At 35.4% G+C, this 23,838-nt stretch overlaps 4 protein-coding genes across 9 annotated transcripts; 2 read left to right on the forward strand and 2 right to left on the reverse strand.

Moving 5' to 3' along the window:
• Positions 1-1,149: 1,149 nt before the first annotated feature.
• On the forward strand, positions 1,150-4,927 carry LOC110414363 (ARM repeat superfamily protein). Of its 2 annotated transcripts, XM_021425501.1 has the most exons (4): positions 1,150-1,302; positions 1,564-1,765; positions 1,993-2,077; positions 2,994-4,927. In XM_021425501.1, exon 4 carries the CDS (start codon positions 3,032-3,034, stop codon positions 4,712-4,714), a length of 1,683 nt encoding a protein of 560 aa, XP_021281176.1. In that variant the 5' UTR covers positions 1,150-1,302; positions 1,564-1,765; positions 1,993-2,077; positions 2,994-3,031; the 3' UTR covers positions 4,715-4,927. The 2 variants fall into 2 exon arrangements, with proteins under 2 accessions (XP_021281176.1, XP_021281177.1); XM_021425502.1 differs by lacking the exon at positions 1,564-1,765 and having other exon boundaries at positions 1,155-1,302.
• Positions 4,928-6,698: 1,771 nt separating this feature from the next.
• On the forward strand, positions 6,699-10,104 carry PEX11C (peroxin 11c). Of its 2 annotated transcripts, none has more exons than XM_021424327.2 (8): positions 6,699-6,902; positions 7,966-8,175; positions 8,510-8,584; positions 8,677-8,751; positions 8,845-8,925; positions 9,038-9,112; positions 9,209-9,382; positions 9,823-10,104. In XM_021424327.2, the coding sequence occupies exons 2-8, from the start codon at positions 7,984-7,986 to the stop codon at positions 9,856-9,858; spliced, it is 708 nt and encodes a 235-aa protein (XP_021280002.1). In that variant the 5' UTR covers positions 6,699-6,902; positions 7,966-7,983; the 3' UTR covers positions 9,859-10,104. The 2 variants fall into 2 exon arrangements, with proteins under 2 accessions (XP_021280002.1, XP_021280003.1); XM_021424328.2 differs by lacking the exon at positions 6,699-6,902 and adding an exon at positions 6,978-7,002.
• Positions 10,105-10,313: 209 nt separating this feature from the next.
• On the reverse strand, positions 10,314-14,397 carry LOC110413491 (F-box family protein). 4 transcript variants are annotated; one of them, XM_021424326.2, is made up of 7 exons: positions 14,239-14,397; positions 13,121-13,337; positions 12,051-12,467; positions 11,748-11,915; positions 11,562-11,620; positions 11,139-11,257; positions 10,314-10,787 (listed from the first exon to the last, which is right to left on the reverse strand). In XM_021424326.2, the coding sequence occupies exons 2-7, from the start codon at positions 13,245-13,247 to the stop codon at positions 10,514-10,516; spliced, it is 1,164 nt and encodes a 387-aa protein (XP_021280001.1). In that variant the 5' UTR covers positions 13,248-13,337; positions 14,239-14,397; the 3' UTR covers positions 10,314-10,513. The 4 variants fall into 4 exon arrangements, with proteins under 4 accessions (XP_021280001.1, XP_021279997.1, XP_021279998.1 ...); XM_089783007.1 differs by having other exon boundaries at positions 10,550-10,787; positions 11,562-11,650; positions 11,752-11,915; XM_021424322.2 differs by lacking the exon at positions 11,562-11,620 and having other exon boundaries at positions 11,752-11,915.
• A 2,653-nt stretch (positions 14,398-17,050) lies between these two features.
• PP2-A13 (phloem protein 2-A13) lies at positions 17,051-19,279 on the reverse strand. Its single transcript, XM_021424332.2, has 3 exons — positions 18,427-19,279; positions 18,201-18,319; positions 17,051-17,665 (listed from the first exon to the last, which is right to left on the reverse strand). The coding sequence occupies exons 1-3, from the start codon at positions 18,745-18,747 to the stop codon at positions 17,239-17,241; spliced, it is 867 nt and encodes a 288-aa protein (XP_021280007.1). The 5' UTR covers positions 18,748-19,279; the 3' UTR covers positions 17,051-17,238.
• Positions 19,280-23,838: the final 4,559 nt, after the last annotated feature.

Below are 23,838 nucleotides of genomic sequence, written 5' to 3' on the forward strand. Positions count from 1 at the left end.
ATATATTATCAGTAAATTAAATATTATCACTTTATTAATAAAAATTTAACTGTTAAAAATATAAAAAATATTGATTTTGAATAATATTTGAATTTTTACTTTTACACATTTAAAAGTAACATGTAGAATTAATCGAGTATCAAATTTATATCATTATTATAATATTACTAATAACTTAAAAAATAACATATTAGTAATTAACTCAAAGTTGAGTTAAAAAATAAAGCTAAAAAACCTTTTTTGAGTTTCTTTTCCATAAGTTATTCACATTTTTTTCTTTTTTTAATACTTATACCGATTTCATTTCTATGAATATTTTTAAAAATATAATTATGTAAAGAAAACTTTAAATTTAACCCCTTAAATAAATAAAATACATATATATTTCTTATTAAATAACAAGTTTAGATGTAGTCATATTTATAATTCACAGATGAATTTGATTTTGTTAAGATGTAAAAGCTTACATAAGCTTTCATATTTATCGTCTATCATGCAAAGTACACATTCATATGCCAATTTTAAATTTTAATCATTTGATATGGATTAAATAATATAATTGTAATGAGATTTAGAAGATGATTGGAAGATTTCTTATAAAGGATTACAACTTGATATTATTTGAAGATCCCAACAAACATTGTTACCACTCTTTCACCATCAAATTCAAAATTTGAATCTCCATCAAGAACAAGAATAAAAATGAATATGGCTGATATTATTATACTATTTAATCAAATTTTTTTTTTTAATTTGGAAAAAATTAAAAAAATATTCCAAGGTACAAATTAAGTATACAAAATCGAAGTGGCAGATTCGAAAATTTATCCAAAAACCAAGTGCGTTTATTAAAACCAAACTCCACACTTCCCTATAACCTGTCTTAATACACGTGCCATCAATATCAACCATAGGCTTACTTTTTTTTCAAAAAACGTCCTCAACCGTGCCCACATCCACGTGGCAAAAACCTCCACGTCGGCACCATCGTAACGTAAAAAAAAAAAGCGAAAAAGGAAAAACCGTATTCAAAATTTTTATCACCCAATCCCAACGGTCGAATCCTCTGTCCTAAAACAGAATCATAACCGTACAAATCCCCCAAAGTTGCTCGACATTTAGCCACTTCTGTCTGGTAAACACACTCTTGTCTTTCTCTTTAGGAAGCCCACTGGGCACTGGCAAAGAGTTAAAGGAAATATTGTATTGCGATTTTTCAGCAGAGAGAAGAAATCTGAAAGACCCTGACACAGCGTCCTCTATATGGTAGAGAGAGAGAGAGAGAGAGAGATTTTGAAGAAGGTTTGATTTTTGAATCTGATTGTGATCGTTGCTGTAGTGTAATTATTTTATCTTTGTCTGTTTCTGGTTTTTTTTTTTTTTAAATCTCCAATACTTTAAAGAATCTGGGTCCTTTCTATCATTTGGGTTTTTCAAACTTGAGCTGGTGCTTGTCTTCATAGTTCAAGATCCTTCATTAGGAAACAACAAATGGGTTCTGGGTATTTCTGATTCTTATAAAGAAACCCGATTGCTGATTTTGGAAGTATCACTACCTTGCAGGTTTCCAATTTAGACTAAGGAAAACAGTTTGTTTCTTTCTTTCTTTTTGAAAGTTGTGGTGGGTTGGTGATTCTTAGAAGCATTTTTCTGGGTTGGAATTGAGAGAGAAAGAGAAAGAGAAAGGAGAAGTTTGAGGATTAAGCTACATTCGGTTGCTTGCTGGAGAAAAAGGGACAAGTTCTGTAGTACCTGAGTCTTAAAGGTTGGTCTAATGGTCCATGAAGTTGTTTTAGCTTGCTTTCTTTGATCACCACCCTGATAAAAGGCAAAAAAAAAGTGGTTTTTGTTTTTGTTCTTTTCCCTTTATTTGATTCAATTATTCATCTTTCTCTCCTTTTTGCTTTCTCCCATCCGGATTCTCATATCTCTGATATTGATCTTTCTGAGTGGACATGAATGTTTTCTTACTGTTTTTTCTTGTGCTCGTAGCCTCACGCAGAAGATAGTCGGGACTATTGGGTGGCTGTAAATGCTAGAGTGCTGTGAATTTCAAGGAAAGTCAAAGCAATTTGAGGTATTTCTTTTGGAATTTATTGCTTTGAATTTTCTTAAATGCATGTTGTTAGTGGGGTTGCTCCATCTTGGATAATTTAAATACACTCTAAATATACAGCTTTGGATAGGGACTCGTATCTTCTCTTCAAAGGGAAGTTTCTTCTCTGGCTCATACCATTACCGGATAACTCGATTTGTGGGGTTAAAATTGGTAATGCAGCTTAGGAATCTAATTTTTGCCTTCATTGCCAGGAAAATGCTTGACCTTTCGCTTTAGATCAAGCAAGATATCACTGATCTCTACCAAAATCTGATACCACGATTTTCCTGGTTAAAAAGTAAAGTTCGTTTTCATCTTTTTTTATTTTTCCATCCACTTACCACTATACCCCTCGAATCACAGCCTTGCAGAATGCTTTTTCCCTTGGTTTTCAAAAGGGTATTCTGGTATTTCGAAAGTAGTCATCGACGGCTTCTTGATTAGATGGCAATTGTTTAGTAGTTGAAAAGTAACTTCGTTCATTATCATCAACTATATTTTAAAGAGTTTTAATACATGTTGATGCTACATGTGTTTTACTTTTAAGATCATAAATTTTAGGTGGCATTTAATGATCACTTGATAAAGCAAAGGCAAGGACTCGTGGGGCATCTTTAGGTAGTTCAATTTTGTTGGTCGGGTCTTGTTTTCAGTAAACAAGCTTTGTGTGATCACACAAGATTCTCGAAACTCTTTGATGATAGTCTATTTGTTTTTTATTTTCTGTTTTGTTTAATTGTATTATTAACTTATAAATTAAATGTTTGATGATTACAACTGCTCCACTGCTTTTCTATTTTCTATCAAAATGTCCTTTCTTCCATATTAATTATCCTTTTCTCTCATCTGGCTCGTTACTGAAGGTTTGGGTTTCTATGAATTTCACTTGATACAGCTCTAGTGATCGTTTTGATCAAAACTCATATCTGAATCATGGGAGAAGATATTGGAAATGGGGTTTTGGCTGATACTCGGTCAGCTGAGGAATGTTTACCGCATGCACAAGAGCTTGTTCCCATGGCACTTGTTAAGGCAAGGGAGGTGAAGGGGTTCCCTGGTAGGTGGAAGATGATAATATCCAAATTGGAGCAGATCCCTTCACGCTTGTCAGACTTGTCAAGCCATCCTTGCTTCTGCAAAAATGCACTCTGTAAGGAGCAATTGCAGGCTGTCTCGAAGACATTGAAGGAAGCAATTAAATTGGCAGATTTATGTCTAAAGGAGAAGTATGAGGGGAAGCTTAAGATGCAAAGTGATCTTGATGCGTTATCAGGGAAATTGGATCTAAATTTACGGGATTGTGGACTTCTGATAAAGACTGGTGTACTTGGCGAAGCTACTTTGCCTTTATCTGTTGTTGGCTCTTCATCAGAATCTGAGACTGCAGCACATGGCCATCTAAAGGAACTGCTTGCACGGCTACAGATTGGGCACTTGGAAGCAAAGCACAAAGCGCTTGACAGCCTTGTCGAGGTCATGAAGGAGGATGAAAAGAGTGTGTTGTCAGTTATGGGGCGGAGTAACATTGCTGCTTTAGTCCAGTTATTAACAGCAACTTCTCCTCGTATTCGGGAAAAGACTGTAACTGTAATCTGCTCACTTGCAGAATCTGGGAGTTGTGAGAGCTGGCTTGTATCGGAAGGTGTTTTGCCACCTCTCATAAGGCTTGTTGAATCAGGCAGCACAGTTGGTAAAGAGAAGGCCACAATTTCGCTGCAGAGATTATCAATGACTGCTGAAACAGCCCGAGCAATTGTCGGGCATGGTGGGGTTCGACCACTAACTGAGATCTGCCGAACTGGAGACTCTGTTTCACAGGCTGCAGCTGCTTGTACATTAAAAAATATATCAGCTGTCCCTGAGGTTCGACAAATACTAGCAGAGGAAGGAATTATAAAGGTCATGATCAATCTCCTCGATTGTGGAATTTTGTTGGGTTCCAAAGAATATGCTGCGGAGTGCTTGCAGAATCTCACGGCCAGCAATGAGAATTTGAGAAGGTCTGTTATCTCAGAAGGTGGAATTCGGAGTCTTTTGGTATACCTTGATGGTCCTCTGCCCCAAGAATCTGCAGTTGGAGCCTTGAGGAATTTGGTTGGCTCAGTTTCTATGGAAGTTCTGATGTCACTTGGTTTCCTCCCTCGATTAGTTCACGTGCTTAAATCTGGATCGCTGGGTGCACAACAAGCTGCTGCATCAGCCATCTGTCGAGTTTGCAGCTCAAGTGAAATGAAAAAAATGGTCGGTGAAGCTGGGTGCGTTGCTCTTCTTATTAGAATGCTTGAGGCGAAATCAAACAGTGCTAGAGAGGTAGCTGCTCAAGCCCTTTCGAGCTTGATAACTGTTTCTCAGAATTGCAGAGAAGTCAAAAAAGACGATAAAAGCGTGCCAAATCTGGTCCAGCTGCTTGATCCAAGTCCCCAAAATACTGCAAAGAAGTATGCAGTTTCCTGCCTTGCAACTCTCTCTTCAAGTAAGAAATGCAAGAAGCTTATGATATCATATGGAGCAATTGGGTATCTCAAGAAGCTTTCGGAGATGGAGATCCCTGGTGTGAAGAAGCTACTCGAGAGGTTGGAAAGAGGAAAGCTTAGAAGTTTGTTCAGCCGGAAGTAGGGGAAGAAATGAAAATCTCTCATTCTGTATAATAAAATTTTCCTTTCCTTTTTTGTTTTTCTCCCCTTCTTGCATGATCTATGTTTCATTGTCTGTATGAAACAAATTAGCTAATGATATGCAAACAAGGCGCTCAAGCGCTCCTAATCCATGCTGTCAATGCTTTGTTATTTATTAAACTATAAGATTCCCCTGCATTTCTCATTCGATCTATCTCTTGGATCTTTACTTTTCAGTCGCTGGTGATTCTTTTGCAGACATAGCTATGATATCATAAATTCTGTTGAGGTTTTCTGATCTTTTTAAGTTCTGCTTTCTTCGTGGTTTATGGAGATCTGATAAGCAGGTATGTGTAATACTTGCCCTGTGCATGACCGTGGATGGAATGGCATATGCATGTTATCATTAGTCAGACATTGTCATATGGTTCACAAATATTCTGTGGCTTATAATGCTTTGCTTTCGTACTCCCCCCCTTGCCCTTGCTTCTAACTCAAGGCAAGCTTTTTGGATTCGATTCCATCCAGGGTTCTTTATTTATTGTCGAGACAGATCTTACTCTCACTCTTTGTATGACCAATATCTTGTTTTCCTTGGTGTCTGCAGAGTAATTGAAGCTAAAACAATGTTCAGACCTGCATGCTGGAGGCCATGGGGGATTTCTATAACTCGGTTGAACATTTAATACCAGAAAATTTTCTTGTTCTAAGCATCATGATTATCTTATTTTCCTTTCATCTTCTCAGCAACCAAACAAAAATTAAGGATCCCTGCTAAGTGCTAACAGCCCCATCTCTAATTCCCCACTAAGAAAAAGAAAACATAAGCAGAAGACGGTAGGTCAAATGCTGACCACAATGCTATCTACAGAAACTGCAAAGAAGACTGGGAAAAGTAGCCGGACAGAATTGAAGATATGGTTTGTTATATGAGAGCAGTTAAAGCACCAAAAGTTTCTAAACCCCACCATTAATGGTGGATGCATCCGTCAGCATCAAACCCATCAAATGAATGGCTTCAAACATGGCATGCTAGTGCAATGCCATCGAATGAATGTGATTCAACATCGTATGTCAATGCAACCAACCTCCATTTCTGGAGACGACAGCTACCCCACAACTACAACTACCAAGCATTTTTAATTCTCTGCAAAAATTTCCACTCAAATTACCCTTAAAATGCTTGCTGAAATCGACTGAGAAAATGATCTTCAATCTGGATATTGATACCCCACAAATTATCGACAAGTATGAATCGAAAATAAAGAATTATTCTTTCAAAATGTTTAAATTGTATGACGACTGCTAATATAAGCATGCTTCAAATGGGGTTCCTTGTCCACGTATCCAAACAAAAGGTTAGACCGTGGAAAGAAGTCAGCAATTTCAACGATAGAGGGGATGTGGATAAGCCTCAAGCAGAGTCTTCTTCAGATGCGTGTTAAGCAACCGCTTTGCCAAGGTTTTTTCTAAGGTACTCTTCACTCATACCAAGAATCCCGGATTGTATGGCTAGTATCCAAATAAGCCCTCACACTTTAATAAAAATGCAATTAAGCCCTCGGTCTCTTCTTGCATGAAATTAAAACTATAATCTTTTATTTCATTATAATTACATCCATTAAATCTGCAAATGAATGAATAAAGATTATTTCTAGGATTATGAAAATAACATTTTCTCAAATATTTATCATCTAATAAATTTATAATATACTAAGATATATTCAAGTGAAAATTTTTTATAATGTAAATTGACCAATCGAGAAAATCTTAACGAGATACAAAATATTTCGTGATGTCAAGGTCTTTGATATGACAAAATAAAAGCTTGTAACCTTAATTCTATTTTATAAAAAAAACGAGGGCTTTATTTGTATTTACCCGTAAACTTTGATGACTTGTTTGGAAATTATCCCAAAACTCAAAATTAGGAGGAAGGAAAATCCAGTTGTGAAATGAGGGTTTGTTTTTTGTTCGTTTGTTTTGGGAAAGAGTGGACCAAACAAGGCTTTATCACACGTAGAGATAGAGAAACGAAAAAACGACACATTGAGCTGACGCTGGGGAGAGCCTTGGACCCAGAAACTCTAATCTTGCCCAAAAAAACAAAAATAAAAAAGGGATTTTTATTAAAGGAACGGAGAAAAGGTTTGTGGATTTCGAGACCAAATCATCGGGCACTTTCTTCGGTACTATTCTCTTTCTCTCTTTCTTTTCCTGGTGTGTGGGTGCTTATTGAATTGACCAAAAGCCTGGTTGTTTGATTGATGCTCTTATGTGTTTTGAGCTGTAAGAGGAACAAGCTTTGCTTTTATCTTGATTGTACGTTGCTGCTGTTGTTGTTGTCGGTCTTATGGCTTTAGTTGATACCTGTATGAGATTTTTGTTTATGGGTATTTGTTGTTTTAATTTAGTTTATGTTTTTTCATATGTTTGTTATCGTCTCGTTTGATTTGTTTGTTTTTATAGGGTTTCTCAGTCTGGGTGATTTGAGGTTTTATGATTTGATTCATTTGGGAATTTATACCCTTTTTCTTTTTAGGGTCTTGGTGGTGTGGTCTGTTTGGTTTATAAGAAAGTAGAGGAAAGAAAGTTAGGGAACGGAAATTAAATTCCGGGTATTAAAATTCATAGCTCTGCGTTTTATTGTATGGAAAGAACTGTAAAACTAAGCTAAACCATAGGTACTAGACTCTGCTTTGTTTGATATTGCTTATTATTTGATCAAGCTAAAAAGTTTGATGCTTTGGAGTACTTAATATTTTAGAGAGTCCAGTGAATGAGTTCAAACAAAATTTTAATGTGTTTCTGGATATTTCAGTTTGAGTTTAAGTTGTTAGTGACAGCTTTTATGCTATTTACTAATTCCAGATTTATGTAGCACATCCATGTCCTTGGTTAATTAAGCAACAATATACTCTCGTTGCATCTTACAGATATTGATGATGATGATGATGATGATGATATATACACACACACAGAAAAAAGCACATACCAACATGCACGCACATGGTTTTATGCCATAAATATAGCATATAGCCTTGCCTCAAAAAAGAAGTGATAAAAAAAGTGTTTGAATGAGGTCACAAATAGTTGATGACTTCAAATTTCAATGGGTACTTTGTTTGAACGTAGAAGCTCTTCTTCTCTTTTAGTAGCTTGCTTAAACTGGCTGATAATGTCGCCTTTGATGCATGCTTTAACATTTGACCCGTAAGTTCTTATAGAAAAGTAATCATCATGATTTTTCAGGTTTCTTGTGGATAAAAAATGAGTACGCTGGATGCAAGTAGAGCAGAACTTGCTCTTATAGTTTTGTATTTGAATAAGGCTGAAGCAAGGGATAAGATATGCAGGGCTATACAATATGGTTCGAAATTCTTGAGTAATGGGCAGCCTGGCACAGCCCAAAATGTTGACAAGTCAACCAGTTTGGCTCGGAAAGTTTTCCGTCTTTTTAAGGTTATCACACTATGTTAAATATTAACAATGACAAATTGGTTTTATGTTGTACAATAATGAACAATTACGGTAACTTATTCATTTATTAGATAATCTTTTTCCTTTTTTTTGATGGGTGAAAGTAGCATTCTGAATTTGTACCTTTACTTAAAAAAAAGAATCTATTTTTTGGGTTTCTAAAAGGAATGAGAGTAACATGAACTCATCTCGCATAACATGAAACAAATACTTAGTGCTACAAAAGGTCTCAGATATCAAACTTATGTTCTCACATATTTTTCCCTTTTTTATCATCATTATGGCTTGATTGTTGTTATACACTGTTGATTTGCAGTTTGTCAATGATTTGCATGGTCTTATTAGCCCGGTTCCTCAAGGAACTCCCCTTCCGCTTGTTCTTCTGGGAAAGGTGTGATAAACTTCCTACAGTATTTTTCTTTGAAATTCTCTACCCTCTCAACTTTGTCAATTTAATGTCCCTTTGGAGGTTACTTGTTTCAGTCAAAGAATGCACTGTTGTCAACTTTCTTATTTCTGGATCAAATTGTCTGGTTTGGCAGATCAGGCATCTATAAGGTATGCGATACACTTCAATTTGCTATTTATTTTATGTGTTTGTCTCAGTTAACAAATGTTAAATGGAAGAAATTCTGATTTTGCCTATTACAGAACAAAGAACGAGCTGAGCTGATTGGACGAATATCCCTTTTCTGTTGGATGGGTTCCTCAATCTGTTCCACCTTGGTTGAGGTTTGCGGCTCTTCATTAATTTGAGAACGAGTCTCTATTTACATTTTTTTTAACTTAAAATGTTTCATTAGTTATATCCACATTTTAATGACATGTACTATTCTTTAATCAGCTTGGGGAGCTTGGAAGGCTATCTGCATCAATGAAGAAGTTGGAAAAGGATCTTAAGAACAGTGATAAATACAAGGTATGTTTAATATGTTTTCCCTTCAGTGCTTATAATCAATCTCCTTCCTCTTTTTCCTGTGCTTCCCAACTTTGTTGTGCTCTCTTACACATGCAGAATGAGGAATACCGTGCCAAGCTCCTAAAATCAAATGAGAGGACAATAGCTCTTGTTAAAGCAGGGATGGATATAGTGGTAGCTGTTGGGCTTCTTCAATTGGCACCTAAGAAAGTCACTCCTCGTGTAACAGGAGCCTTTGGATTTGTTTCATCTCTCATCTCCTGTTACCAGGTACTCGATTCTAGGTTTTCAGTCTTGTATTGGACGTCTCCTTTTTTGTTCACTGGACTGTTGGATGTTAGCAGTGAATGTATATATGGGAAATCACTAGTTTTGTTGAGGAAGAGTTAAAGGTTAATGAAAAAGCAAAGACATTAACAGGTTATACAACCTAGCATGTAATTTTATGAAAGATAAGTTACAGATATAGTTAATCATATATTGAAACTTTAACCTTGGTGAATTAGCTCAAGTTATGAAGTAGGACATACTAGAACCCGAGTTCAACTTCTTTAAATCTATAAAAACGATGAGTTACTAGGGACCCTGTTTTGGTGTTAATGGATGCCATCTGAAATAATAGGAAAACCAGTATTACATCTATTGTTTCTGTGAAAAATTTGGTTGGATTTACCGATTTTGGAGGCTGACAAGATTCTACTGTGTTGCAGTTACTTCCATCACCGCCCAAGTCCAAGACACACTGAAGTAGGGAAGCCTGTTTTGCAGAACAAGCTTGAGTATGATTTGAATAATTTAATTGAACCTTTGCCTAAAGTTCATATTGTAAGCTTTGAAGAATTTGTCAACCTGGGGTGACCTGGAAAATTCTCTCCCTATTTAGCACCACTGTTGTCGCAATTCCTTTCGAGCACTCAAACAAAAATAATACTAATAGATATCTTGCTGTCATTTGTTGACATTTCATGAATTTTAGATAAGTTCATAGCTTATACCCTGTTTGTATGACAAGTTTGAGCAGTATGGTTAACACATGCCCAATTTAGTGACACCCACGGGGAAAAAACTATAGGAAAATCTAACATCCATCTGTAGGAGAAACAATGTTGGAAATTTTGCTATGGAGACGGTATACTCGAAAAGAATACTGGGAGTTTACGTTGGTAAAAGTGGTTTATGAATCAACTTGATGAGATCATACTACCTTGAATAAAGCTTATAAATATTGATAACACTAGCATATTATACCAGAACTAATCCGGTAACAAGGTTACATGACACTCCCAGAGGAGCTATAAGCCGAAGTGTGGCCCAACACACTCGTAGTGTTTCAGAGAATATAGATTCTATGTGACCTCTTACTAAAGTTTCGAAGGAGGGAACAGAAAAAGCAGCAGGAGGTTAATCTTCATCTACCTCTTCATCCTCATCCGAATCTTCATCATCTATATCCCATCCATACCCGTATTCCACATCTACATTGCCCCGCAATAGATTCACAATTTGCTCCAAACCTCGCACGCGCATGTGCAAATTGGAAACGGAACTTGGCTGTTCAGGTACAGTTGGTTCTGTATAACTCAGCAAGTTCAGCACAAATTTTTCAGAGGGTTCAAGTATCTGAATACTGAAACCAGGTGCCAGCGGGCGTCCCAAAACTTGAACATGAGACACGCTGCAATGACGCCAACATATTGCATTAACACTAGGACATTTGTTATTCTTTTTGCTTTTCTTTTCTATTCAATTTTTGCAAAAAGCATCATCCAAATGGAGGCTAAAAACACCGAGTTAGTAGTTTTGTAATTTAATGCCTACATGTCACGATTTTTTTTTTTTTCACTTTTTGGCTTCAATCAGATTTCCTCATTTCATTTTGAGCAAGGAACTAATCTGAAATTTATGGTCCCTAAAGTGAAATCTTATCACTTCAATATGATATCTACAGCACTCAGCAAATTCTACTCATAACCCTTCTGCAATATATCTGTATCAAACTAGGTAGAAAAGGCGCATTTGACAGTACCATATATAGAACAAACCATCCATCTCCTGTCTCTGGACCCTACCCAACAGCTCAACCTGTAGGATTCCACCAATGCAAAGAACAGGTTCTGGAAGCCTGAAATTCTGCAAGCTATTTTCCTGTTAATGGAAAAACCTAATGTCATCAGTGCTCCCAAATAAGTTACTCATTACAAAACTAAAAGAATGCAAATGGTCAACTTCACAGAAAATGCATTTTGGAACATGGAAACAAATGAATACAAAATATGATACCATTAAGAGCCACTTTAGAGTATTTAATTAGCATCACATGCAATCACTTTCATTCAGTATAGGCAACGACTGCTTGCAGAATAACCAAATCTGATATTCGTATCATAGCAAACAGAGAAAGCCAATTACAATAACGTAAGAAAAGTGAAACCAGCTATTTTGAACCCACCTGAGACATTGGAAACTCCTGTGAGGTGTAAGTCCATGCATACTTGTCATCACTAGACCCTGCCATGAATCATTCAGTATAGGCAACGACTGCTCACAGAATAACCAAATCTAATATTCGTATCATAATAAACAGAGAAAGCCAATTACAATAACATAAGAAAAGTAAAACCAGCTGTTTTTGAACCCACCTGAGACATTGGAAACTCCCGTGAGGTGTAAGTCCATGCATACTTGTCATCACTAGAACCCTGCCATGAATCATCCACAAGACAGTCCATGGAGGATTTGATATGACCCATGCGAAATCTCACAGATTTTGCTGAATATATAGGGTAACCCAACTGGAAGTAAGCTGACCAATAACAAATCTTATAAGAATATTTGAATCTTTCTCCCCCACCCCCCCGCCGCCCCCCCCCCCCCAAAAAAAATATCAAAGATAGATGAAAGATGGAAAACCGAGTTACCAGAAGTTTGGAACAGTTACCTTGGAAAGGGCGTATATTGATATCAGTTATAACACACAAATCAGCGGCCAATTTATATGTCAACATTTCAGGCACTTCAGGATTACTTTGACCTTTACTCGACCAGTATGAAGCTCTCCGTGCGACCCTATCTCTCGGTTCCAAAGTATTATCTATTCTTTCCTCTGGATAATTATCAGTGCTAGAAGCGATGATTGCTTCTGAGATGCAGTCCCTGAGGCCAAATGACAAACAACCTCGAGCTAAAAAGGCAAAAACTCTATGCTCCCTCTCCAAAGCTTCCCATTCCATAAATTTGCTGGGTCCAGCTTCAGCATGCCTTTTCACAATACCACTTAGCTCATTCACACGATCAAGTCTAGATAATTGAGGAAACATTCTCCGGCACAGATTCTTACATAGACCATTTGTAATCACTGCAAACCATTTAAAATGGATGAGTCAGTAATGAATGGATGACTGCCACCTGCATGCATAACAACCAAAGAATAGTGATGCAAGATTACTATCATCTTTAAGATATAAGTTATGACACTGTTACAAAGAGCTACAAACTTCAAGAATGTCTCCTTTATTTCAGCCTTTAAGTGCTGCTGAGGTTGGAACAGAGGGTGGGCCTGAATACATTTTAGTTTGAACCATGACTATCCTGGCAGTGGCAACAAATCACTATGCAACTTTCATTAATTAAAGTTAAATTCCCAAAGTTCCTACAAGAAGAGAAAAATGTAAAAGAGAGGACTATAACCTATAATTTTTATTGAAAACCATTTTACTTCAAAATACAGAATGTCTTTGATAGGTAAACATGGAACAAGAAAGAACAAGGCATGGAAAACAAAGGACCAAGTGACAAAAACTAAACTGAAGTCACAACAACCAAACTGCACACTGAGAATGTTATCCACTTAATAATTCCAGAAGATGTTATGGTGCATTAGAGCTTTCCCAACATGGCAAACAAATCCCAATTCAGTCTTCATCTCACAAACTTTTATAGCCATTTAATAACTACAAAGAAATAAACATTAAAAGAGAAGAAGATAATATCAAAAATTTTCTATCTCACCAAAATGTCGCCAGGAACGTGAGACAACACCAAGGCGAACAAGATCAGCTGGATCCTCTAAAGACATAAGAATCTTTATGGATAAGTCATGATGAAGGCAGTTCAAGAAATCCACACCACCTTGCATTCTTTTTTTTCCTTTTCCTTTTTCCTTTTAAGTTCCTAACTCAGATATCAAGCAACTATGAAGCCCTGAACTTCAAGGCCTGCTTTAGCACTGCAAAAAAACACAATGTTAGAGCTCAGCTCACATTGTAAATAAATTAAAACTTCAGATTCCATTTGTTACCCAGTTTTACTACTTGCTTTTCCTTCAATCAAATTTCGCTGTAAAAAAAAAAAAATCTTATTTGATCCAAACATATTACTTAGACATAGAAGAAAAAAAAAATACTCAAGCTTCTTATTCATGCAAGTAAATTTGTCATTTTCTATTGTTCTTTCTTGAAGGAAAAAAGGAATTAAATTAATGATGCCAACAATCCATCAAGCAACCAAAAGAAAAACAATTTTAAATGTTTCTTCATGGCAAAGGAAAGTCCCAATCCAAGAGTGCATGCAAGTTAGAATGAAGCCCAAAAAAAAAAAAAAACTCAAAAAATTACAGAAGGAAAAGAGAGAATTTTTTTGAGCAATTGAGTCCATCGAATTATATTGAGAAAAATTCAAATACGACTCTATTATCAACCTTACAATTGACACAACGAAAGAAATAACTCGCATATAGATAAGCAGAATTCTAAGGGTTTCGATTTCGATCACATTTTCAATCATGACCATGAAATTACAACCTTATCAAAACAACCGATTCTAATCAGAATAATTATTATTAAGAGTAGATAATCCAATCAATTGAGTTTAATTGCAATTCCGAGCAATAACATAAAAAAATTACTTAAAAACACAGGGAAAATTCGCAATTTCAAAATCACAAAAATGAATATAAGAATGCACCCAAATTCAAATAATTTCCCATAAATTCAGCAAATAATAAAAAAAAACAGGGGAAAAGGGAAAGGGGAGATAGAGAGCTTTTGAAGTGGAGAAAACTTGTAGAGGGAGAGAAGGTAAGAGAGGATACAAATGCCAATAACAAAGGAGAAAGTAAGGATTCTCACCTTTTTGCTGAGAAGGAAAAAGAAAAGAAAGGCATGAAAATCGAAATCTCCCAAACAGGGGAAACCCTAGAGAAGAAAAGTGAGGGTAAAAAACAAAAGAGAGAGAGGGTATAAGACGGAAAGGGGTTGTTGTTGGAGATAATTGAAACAGAGAGATTGATGTATATATGCAAGGCAGACAGCAAGCAAGCCGAAGTTATTTCCCCTTTTCTTTTTTCAATAATTATTATTTTTAAAAAATTTATCCATTTATGGATAATATTTATTTAATTACTAACATTAGCACTTGCTACTAATTCTATAGTATATTCAAATTTCTCTTAAAATTAAATAAAAATTAATTAGTTTATTTGAATTTTTATTTTCCTGTATTCTATAAAATTCTCTTCTACTTAATTATAGAATATAATGATTACACTAATTCTTTCACTTATAAAAAAATTTATTTTGATTCAAATTTACATCCCACGTTAATGAAATTCACTTTAATTCGAATTTAAATTTCACATTAATAAAAAATTGAATAAACTTTTATTTTAGAGATAAATTTTCGAAAGTAAACTTTTATTTTCGAATCTGATATGTAAACTTGTATTATTATTAAAACAAATTATACGTTTTTTCTTTTATTTTTACTTTAAAATCTGGCAAATAATATATCTTTTTCACGTTAATCATATCTCATCTCTTAATCTTTTTTTTTCTTTTGTGCGGTTCAATTTTTTTGGACTTTTGGAAAGAAAATTGTACCATCTTGTTCTGACAAAAACAAAATATTACGGAAAACTACTTGCAATTGCGAGTCAATTTGTTTGCTAACGGAGAAAAAGGTGAAGAAAATGAACGAAAGAGAGAAAGGATTTGATCTTTTGCTGTGTAAATCCACGCGGCGACTCTGTTCGGTTCCGGCGGACATCTGGCCCTCATGCATCAGCTCAAAGCCACTGCCGTTGTATTTCTGGAAGGTAGGGGAAATTACGTGCTTCCAAATCCCGTTCCTTTTTATTTGTCTTTTGTGTTGTTTAGAAAGAAAACCAAAAATATTTACACTTGTAATCACTGATTAATTTTTTCTAATTTATTTGTCTTCTTATTCCAATGTGCATTGATATAATCCAAGGTCAATTAAAGAAGATTAAGTGTCATCTTGATTGGAGAAATATAAAGATGAGATGAAATGAGGATTATTCTAATTTATTATTTATTATATTTTGATCTATAATCTTTTTATAAAAATTAGATTAATTCAAATTTTAAAATTTTAAAATTGAATTAACTGAACCAATCAAATACTCCCCTTAGACTAAGAATCAAAGAAAAAAGATAGTATAATAAGAATTGAGGAATCTTTTAGAGTCGATTTAGAGAGGGAGAGCTGAGACGTGAAGGGAAACCGCTTGAGAGTGACTTCAACCAATTGTCTAATAGTACAAGTCCAGGGAGGCCGCTCCAACCATTTTTGTCAAGCAGTGTGAGTAGCTAAGGAAAGAGATGGACTACCAACAAGGAATAAAAAAGAAAGTTCGAATCACTCTATCCATAAACTGAAAGAGAAAAAAAAAATATATATATTGAAAGAGACTGATAATAAGATTCTCCACCAAAAAAATTAATACGAGTTACAAAATAGATAAAGAAAAATAATATCCAACTATTCATTTACTACACCGAAATTATTTATTCTCTTGCCCTATTATTAATGAAAACATTAGATTTTTTATCTGGTTTACGCCACCGGAGTAATATTCTCTTCTCAAAAGATTAAAACATATGAAATGTGTGATGTTAATATTTATAAATTTAAAATCTTTTTTTTATTTATTCGATGTAATATTATGTATTATTTTATTTTACAAGAATTCGTGATATTTTTTTCGCAAGTCAAGTCCCTTTGTCTACTATATTGATTGAAGTGCTAATGAGATCGGGTATAAATTAACTCTGGTATCACTTTGTGATAAATCATTAGTTTTTTCTCAAATGACTAATGTGATAGAGTGTGCAACATCATGTTGATAAGCTTAAGACTCTTCTTTTATCTATTCGATATGAAATTTTGTAAGATTGAGGGACGCAAATCTTGTATCTCATCTAGTTTTTTCTTTTTTTTTTTGTCTTTCTTTATGTCAATTTATCAAATGAGAGAATATAGTTTTCTCTTGCTTTTTCATTATTCATTTCCCATTGCCATCCTTTTCCGGCTTTTCCCTCATTTTAATACCCATGCAACCAAATACAGTGTAAGTTATTTAATGGCCATAAAAAATAGATTTGTGATAAAGAGATAAGAATTTATGTATGAAATCTCTCCCCAAAAACAAATCTGATTTCATTAATTAGCATAAAATGTACCCTCTACATACTAATTGGGAAGTCAATAACCTATAAGAGAAAAATAGGATTTGCATATTTGAACAGGTTAGGCAAACATGTAGTAAAGATTGTCAAAGTATTCAAATCGGAAGAAACTCGATATGTGAATTGGGACAGGTTGCATCTCTGGAAGTGTTAGGGATGGAACCCGGCCCCTGTTTCTACCCTGTTTTTGTGGGGTAGATTTTTGTAAAGTTCTCTTTTGAATACAACACTTGCTTTTCAGAAAAAAAAAAAATCGAAATAGGGTATACTAACTATTAAGGATTCAGTCGGGTCAATGCATATCTTTCCGGCTACTCAAGCAATATGTTGTACTTTTGAGACAAAAACAATTTAATTTGCTAGTTGCTGTCGGGCTGTTGGCTCCAAAACTAGTTAACAACCTGATACTCAAGTTTCATGAACTCAGACAACTTCTGTCATGTCGAAACATTTGCTCTAACCTGATGTCAGATATACAACTTCTGGTTCCAAGATTTTGCAGAAAATTATTATTTCCAGGAAAAACTATAACTGGAAGAAAAGATTTATACTTTATCAACAAAAACAATATAGCTTCTATTTTTCAGTAAACAGAAACCAAGCTAGCTCGATTACAATTCGATATTTACAGCTCTCAATTTCTCATGAACATGATGATCTAAACTCTTTCCCTACACTACTGGGGTATATCAGAGCAGCATCAACACAAAGGCCTCCTTTGGGGTGAGTGCAATCAATCTGGGTCAAGGAAAATTTGATTTTTGTCAATGCATTAGGATTCTTGACGATAAAATCACCCACATGGTAGAAAACCCAGTTCCCCGGCTTGTCTAAATAACACTGGGATACAGCATGTTGGCCGTCTGACGTTGTCAGCTGGAATCGGGCGGGTTTTATGTCCCAGCCATGGATGTGCTCAGAGTTACAAACCCGGCGACCAAGTCTCTTTGAGGATTTCCCAAGCTGGAGTCTGAAGAATAGGCAATATGTTCCCGCCGGGAATTGAAACTCAAGCTCTCCGTCCACTTCAAACCACCAAATTTGCTGAAGGTATGCTACTGTAGGATATCTGCCATGCCATATCAAGGGAAAAGAGATATCAATCAAACTGCCCTGGCTGCCATTTCATATTCAGAACAGATTGCAATAAAAAATCACAATCAAGATACGAATCCACACTCAAAATGGATCTAACATACTCGTGGGGCCTTAACCAACTTGTTAACAAAGGAATGTCAAAATCTGCCATCAGGTTTGTCAAGTTTCAATGATTTCATTGTTAAACCTTTTTCGTTGATGGATCCAGAATGCTCAAATTTGCTCGTTTCAACCGTAATCTAATATATGAAATCTGTCTTGCTCGCTAACATCTAAAAGGTTCAGCATAAAGACACGAAATGTACAGTGTTAAACTTGTCTAGTTAAGAGATCATTCAAATTGAGTGATTGCTGGGCATTTAGACCAGAGACAGGGGATCCCGGCTAAAGTGCTGGGTGGTCTTAAGTCTGAATCCTGGTTCGAGGCTTCCTTGACTCGTGAGTCGTGACTCGTAAAAATTGACAAGCACAAGCTAAAATCCGACGAAGCAAGATGATAAACGCACCTCGATTCCTCGGTGGAAATATGACTCCAATATCTTCGATCATCAATCCCTGTAATTGTCAACGCCTTGGAAGAAATTGATAAACAAACCCCGCCTGTACTCTTATCCAACCATACCTCCTGCAGATAGCCAGAAGCCAACATTGTATCATTAAACTAAAACCACACGGAAGGAAGAGAGAGTGAGAAACAGGGGACCAAAAGAATTACTAGTGAAAAATATGAACCTTTGTGCCAGCATCAAAGGGAATAGGCCTGCACAGCCTGGCATAAAGTTCTTTCTTCTGGAGATTCAACAAAGTTGTGTCTCCTAGCACTTTCTCCACAATGAACCTATAATTGGAAGGCAATTTCGATTCCCATATAAAATCAGCCGATGAAGCGCCGCAAAAAGATCGGTTCAACAGAGACAATTGGCAAATCTCAGGTGGGTCTAACTGCGCCAAAACCAATGCCGCACAGCTCTCTGGTATGTCACCGAGTCTTGGCGTCGATGGAGGACCATCTCCATCGCCATCCGCTACAGCACCGGATATGTTTGCACCCATTAAGTCCCTTCTAGTTTGAACCCCAAAACCCAGAAGTTTATCCTAAATTTGGGTTCTCCAAAAGGAACAGAAAACGGATATAAATTTTGGGGTCCTTTAAACACAGAGATCAAGAAAAACAATCTGAAAAGAGGGGCCTTAAACACTGAACATGAATCTGAAGTCAACGTCAAGTCCAACCGAATACAAGAGGGAAAAAATAGAGATATGCAGAGAAATATAAAACAGAATTTGTCATTTCAAATCTGAGGAAGAAACACAGAAAACCCTGAAAATTCAAAGCCACCCGTGTTTGATACTTGCGAACAGCATGCACTGTTACACAGACAAATAAACGTTTAGGAAATAGAGAGAAGAAAATTTGGACGACGATGCTAAATTCTGTGTGCACGCATCAGGATGGCTGATTCTAAGAAGAAGAGAAAAAGGAGAAGAGTCCAGAAAAGGGAGTTTTTCTTTATTTTTTGGAGGGTCAAGAAGTGTAGACAAGAGAGTTTCTGAATCAGCCTCAGGTGGCTTGAGCTGGACGAGGGGGGGATCTTATCCACTCCAACATTTATAAGGGTCAGTTTCTTACGTGACTTGGTAGTCGTAGGTTTGGTCCTAGCCTCTTTCGTCTGCTGCAACGCGCTGCAACTGGGCGCGTCCGCTACAAATCTTGTGCTACTCGGATTATCATTTTTCATTAGGCGGACTATTTACTTGATAGTGTGACAAATGTCTTGGAAGATGCCTTGTATTTGGCCCCCGATGACAACAATGGAAAGGAAGAACATTTTTGCCAGAACACTGCAGCAGTTCATCTGCTCTTGTCCTTTTGTCTCTTGTTTAGATTTTAATGGCAGGAAATCTTTGCACTTTTTCGGTCAGTCCATCTCCCTTTCGTGCAAAAAGTCTTATCAACATATTCTTTCCTTTTTTTCCATATTCAAAGCAAAACATAGATGCTGGAAACCGAACGCAGGGGATTTGATCCTTCCGTTTAAACCAGATCGCTTTACATCACAAGCCAAGAACATTGCTGTCGGTTTAACATTAATTTAATCCAAGCCCTTATCCATTTTAACAGGTTTGGACCCCCCTTAATTGCAGAAAAAAGAAAAGTGACTTTTTTTTTTATCTCCTTTTGTAGTTCGTGGCGGAGCCTCCTATAATTTTAGGATGGCTATGACCTTTCAAAATTTTTAAATTTCTTTTATATTCTTTTAATGATCTCTTTAATAAATTTTTATTTAATAATTAATTTAAATAAAAAATAAAAAACCTCACCTGTTTCATTTAATTTTAAAATTTTTATTTTTTAATTTATATTTTATTATACCATTTACTTATATGTTATAAGTTTTTATAGATTTATTTTTTTAATTTTCTATAAACTATCAATCATATATTTTTTTATTATTATGTCATTTGTAAGTTTCATTTTATACTTATTATGTTTCTTTTTTTTTATTATTTAGATTTTATTTTACATAATTTTAATTTTTAAAAATTAATAAATTATTATATAATTCTCAAATATAAGTTATAATGTTGCATTGTTGCTTAACATTTTATTAATATATTATTTTTTAATTAATCATAGTTATGTGAGAAGAAATTATCTTGAATATATCTTTTTTATATATTTTAGATTTTATATTTAGTTGAAAAAAAATTATTTTTAATATATAGTTTTTAAATCATCTTAATTATATAAGAAAAATAATTAGTTTATATATCTTATTTAACTATTTATATTTTATGCGTTATAGTTTTATATTTAGTATTATAAATTTAGATAGAAATAAAATAAGAACATTAGATATTGAATGTATTAATTTTTTTTTCAATTTTGATTAAGTATGAATAGGTTGAAAACATTTCTACACTTGAATCATTAAATCTTAATATTTCAACTTATGAATAAAAGTAATGTGAATTAAAATGTCTAACACTCAATCCTAAATAAATAAATTTTTTCAATACATAATTTTTAATTAACAAATTTGAATTCAGAAAATATAATCGAGCATAATTTTTTTAAAAAACTATTGAAAGTTTTTTTTTTTACATATTATATAAAATTATTTTTTATTAACAACCTTTTGATTATTAATTAAATTCAATATATTAATTTTTAAAATTTTTAACCTTTATTCAGCTATCTAATAAAAGTTAGTTAACCTCTCTAATAAAAGTTAATTAGTTCCGTTCCTACTTACAAGTGTCAGAAAAACAAAGTAAACAACCAAGAATTCTTTTCTTTTTCTATTTGATAAGGTTCATGACTTCCTTTGATAGTTATATTAACCGTAATTTTTTCCACCTTTGTTTTAACCCTTAATAATTTAGAGGCTTAAAGCTTTCGTTTACCGACTCACCGACGTCCAACTTTCCCTTTGTATAAACGTGGAACTCGTAAACACCAATATGCTATTTCATGGATTGAGATGGTTTTATTGATTGGGTTGAGATGAAATGTAAACCTTTCTTTGTTTGCTACAGAGAGAGAGAGAGAGAGAGAGAGAGATCAGAGGGGGAGTGTTACACTGGTTAGAACTTGATTGGGATTTACACAGGTTGGAAGCAGACAAAGAAGTATGGCGGGCCGTTTTGAACAGATATAGAATCATGCAGTCGTATATTGACAGTAAACAGAAGTTGAGGATAGAGCTTGAAGCAGTACTGAAGTGATTGTAATTTTCTTTCGTGGCCTTGAGAAAGATCTTATCCCTTAAAGCATTGGAAACAACATCCCCCTGGGATACGCACTTCAATCAAATCCTGGATGCCTGAATCATTTCTGTTAATGACTGATAAGGCCGCATAAGCTTTTCTGGATGGAATACGTATTTCATTCAAATTGCACTTCCACCAGTCTAGCTAGGCCACCCTGTCTTTCCGCTTTTTCTGATTCTTTCTTCTTTCGAGTGTGGTCCTTCATTCGGATGAGGCTGCCATTCATTCAGGGTCTTACCTAAATCAACAATAACAATCTTCATTGATTGACATCAGAAATAGTAAAGTCTTCAGTTTAAACGTACGTATCCTTATAAAATTTATTCAAATCCAGATCTTATGTTATGATTAATTTTGATTCCTGACGACATAGGATATTGGTCAGATTTTACATCGGTGCACATTCCAACCACTGGCTGCTATGGGAGGGATCAGTCGTCCATTAAATTCTATCAATTCTCAGTGATTGATTGTATGTCACTGTAACCTACGAGAAGGGTGCTTGCTGCCTGCTGCCTGCCTTGCTGCTGTCTTTACAAAAGAACTTCAATACTTTCTTCGTAACAGGAATGCAATTAAGCAGATCCCCACAACTTTATTCTTTTTGCCCTTTTAACCAGCACCTGCACTTTCACTGAGAAAAGTGCTTTTTTTTGCTCGCCGGTTAAAACTTCCCTACCCAAAAAGTGTCATCTTCTACCAACATTCGTCCCAGCCACTACTTTCACGAGACTAAACAAATGAAAAAGGCAACAAGCTAGTTTCTTTTTGATATGATTAAAGTAAAAAGAACCAAATTGGTTCTTTGGCATTATGTAATGAATGCATTATGGTTCAAATATTCTCGACTACTCTCTTGTTATAAACAACTTGGTGAGAGTTGACACTGGGGAGAGTCCAAGTCTCTCTCTGCGTGGAGCCGAGTCAGAAGAGCATATGGACAAGGCGTGGGGCTTGGTGCCACTAACACGTTTCAGCTAATGACAGAGATTATCTGTTACATTATCCATTAAATTAAATTTGTCTGCTAGGAGTTAAGGTCAGACTAATTTGTGGATTAAATTTTGAACCCATATTCCATCAACTTCTCTCTTTTCTGCTTAGCGAAGAGAAAGAGAGAGGGGCACGGAAGGCTGGCAAGCGGCAATCTCTCCCTGCCCTGCCCGCGTATTGCAGAACTTAATTTTCCAATGACAGTGGATATAAACTGCCATGTAAAAACCAGTTCCATGACCGGTTCATCTGCTGGTTTTCCTTTTAGACCCCCAGGGGGCCAATCTCATCATAGGCCTAGGGCAATTGTTCAATTCATCATGTGCAAACAAGGCCCAAAGGTTCCAGAACTAGCCTTTCTACAATTAGTTTCTGCTGATCGTAACAAAATTATATATCAGCTAGCGATTTCAACACAGACCACAGAGTGAAATTCTTGTAAAAGCACGAGTGCTGGAACAGTCCTCAGCATTTTGCACTATAATGAATGAAGGTCTAACATAAGACTTTAGAACAAATTAGAGGTTAACTATTGCAGCAGAGATGGACACTTTTTCTCTAGTTGAAAGTTACAATGCTCAGGCTGTTCCTCAAGTTTTTTTATTGCAAATTGAAACGAGGGAAAGTACTGATAAGAATGAAGATGGAACCTTGATTTTACATGAAGAATAATGCTGGTTCTAGTTCTGGTTCTGTGCTATATTCCTTCCATTTCTATCATTCTTCAATCAGAGGGGCGCAGCCGAAGCACGATTGGTCCATAACTCACAAGGCCCAAAACTGTAACCTGGCTTCTGGTATGAGAGAAAGGCTTCTTCCATCAGTTTTTTTCCTCATTCTGGAAAGGGAAAAGAAAAAAATGATTAACACAAGGAAACCTTATTTTGGAAATATAAATTGACTCTCTAATTGTAAACCAAGTCCAAGCAGGAACGAGGCCTTCTGGTGGTTTTTGTTGAATGTCATGCTCGCAAGTCTCTAGTAAGGAGAATGATACGTTTCTCATCACATAAATGCTATGTAGGAAGTTGATTTTTTGTGCTGTACAAAGAACACCATACCTGGTGTTATGCATGTTACCCTGTAAATGATACTTTACACCGGCATATCCGTTGCATTATTATTATTTTTGGCACATATATCACATGCTGGTGGGCTCATTGTACCGATTTGTACTGTATATCCAATTAAATCGTAATCTATATTCATGTGTTTCTTCTATATAAATCCAACCAGAAATTAGACAATGGTGCACGAAAATTAAGCATATGAAGAAATTAATCATCGATTTTAAACGTTAACTGTCTGCTAAGGACCATTATATACTTGTTTGCGGGTTTAGTGGTTTAGTTTAGAGCTTGAAATGACTATAGTCTA

The sequence above is a fragment of the Theobroma umbraticum genome, unplaced genomic scaffold (assembly GCF_002168275.2).
Source record: "Theobroma umbraticum cultivar Fairchild unplaced genomic scaffold, ASM216827v3 scaffold_4.1, whole genome shotgun sequence".
In the NCBI taxonomy this organism is placed as follows: Eukaryota; Viridiplantae; Streptophyta; class Magnoliopsida; order Malvales; family Malvaceae; genus Theobroma; species Theobroma umbraticum.

Bases quoted from the DNA above. Each gene is read 5' to 3' on its own strand.
- LOC110414363 (XM_021425501.1), top strand. From the start codon at position 3,032: ATGGGAGAAGATATTGGAAATGGGGTTTTGGCTGATACTCGGTCAGCT.
- PP2-A13 (XM_021424332.2), bottom strand. From the start codon at position 18,747: ATGGGTGCAAACATATCCGGTGCTGTAGCGGATGGCGATGGAGATGGT. The intron at 18,320-18,426 runs GTTCATATTTTT...GGCTATCTGCAG, and splicing joins CCTTTGATGCTGGCACAAAG to GAGGTATGGTTGGATAAGAG. The intron at 17,666-18,200 runs GTGCGTTTATCA...ATGGCATGGCAG, and splicing joins ATTTCCACCGAGGAATCGAG to ATATCCTACAGTAGCATACC.
- PEX11C (XM_021424327.2), top strand. From the start codon at position 7,984: ATGAGTACGCTGGATGCAAGTAGAGCAGAACTTGCTCTTATAGTTTTG. The intron at 8,752-8,844 runs GTATGCGATACA...TGCCTATTACAG, and splicing joins GCAGATCAGGCATCTATAAG to AACAAAGAACGAGCTGAGCT. The intron at 8,926-9,037 runs GTTTGCGGCTCT...TTCTTTAATCAG, and splicing joins TCTGTTCCACCTTGGTTGAG to CTTGGGGAGCTTGGAAGGCT.
- LOC110413491 (XM_021424326.2), bottom strand. From the start codon at position 13,247: ATGCAAGGTGGTGTGGATTTCTTGAACTGCCTTCATCATGACTTATCC. The intron at 12,468-13,120 runs GTGAGATAGAAA...AATGGTTTGCAG, and splicing joins ACGTTCCTGGCGACATTTTG to TGATTACAAATGGTCTATGT. The intron at 10,788-11,138 runs GTACTGTCAAAT...GCGTCATTGCAG, and splicing joins GATGGTTTGTTCTATATATG to CGTGTCTCATGTTCAAGTTT.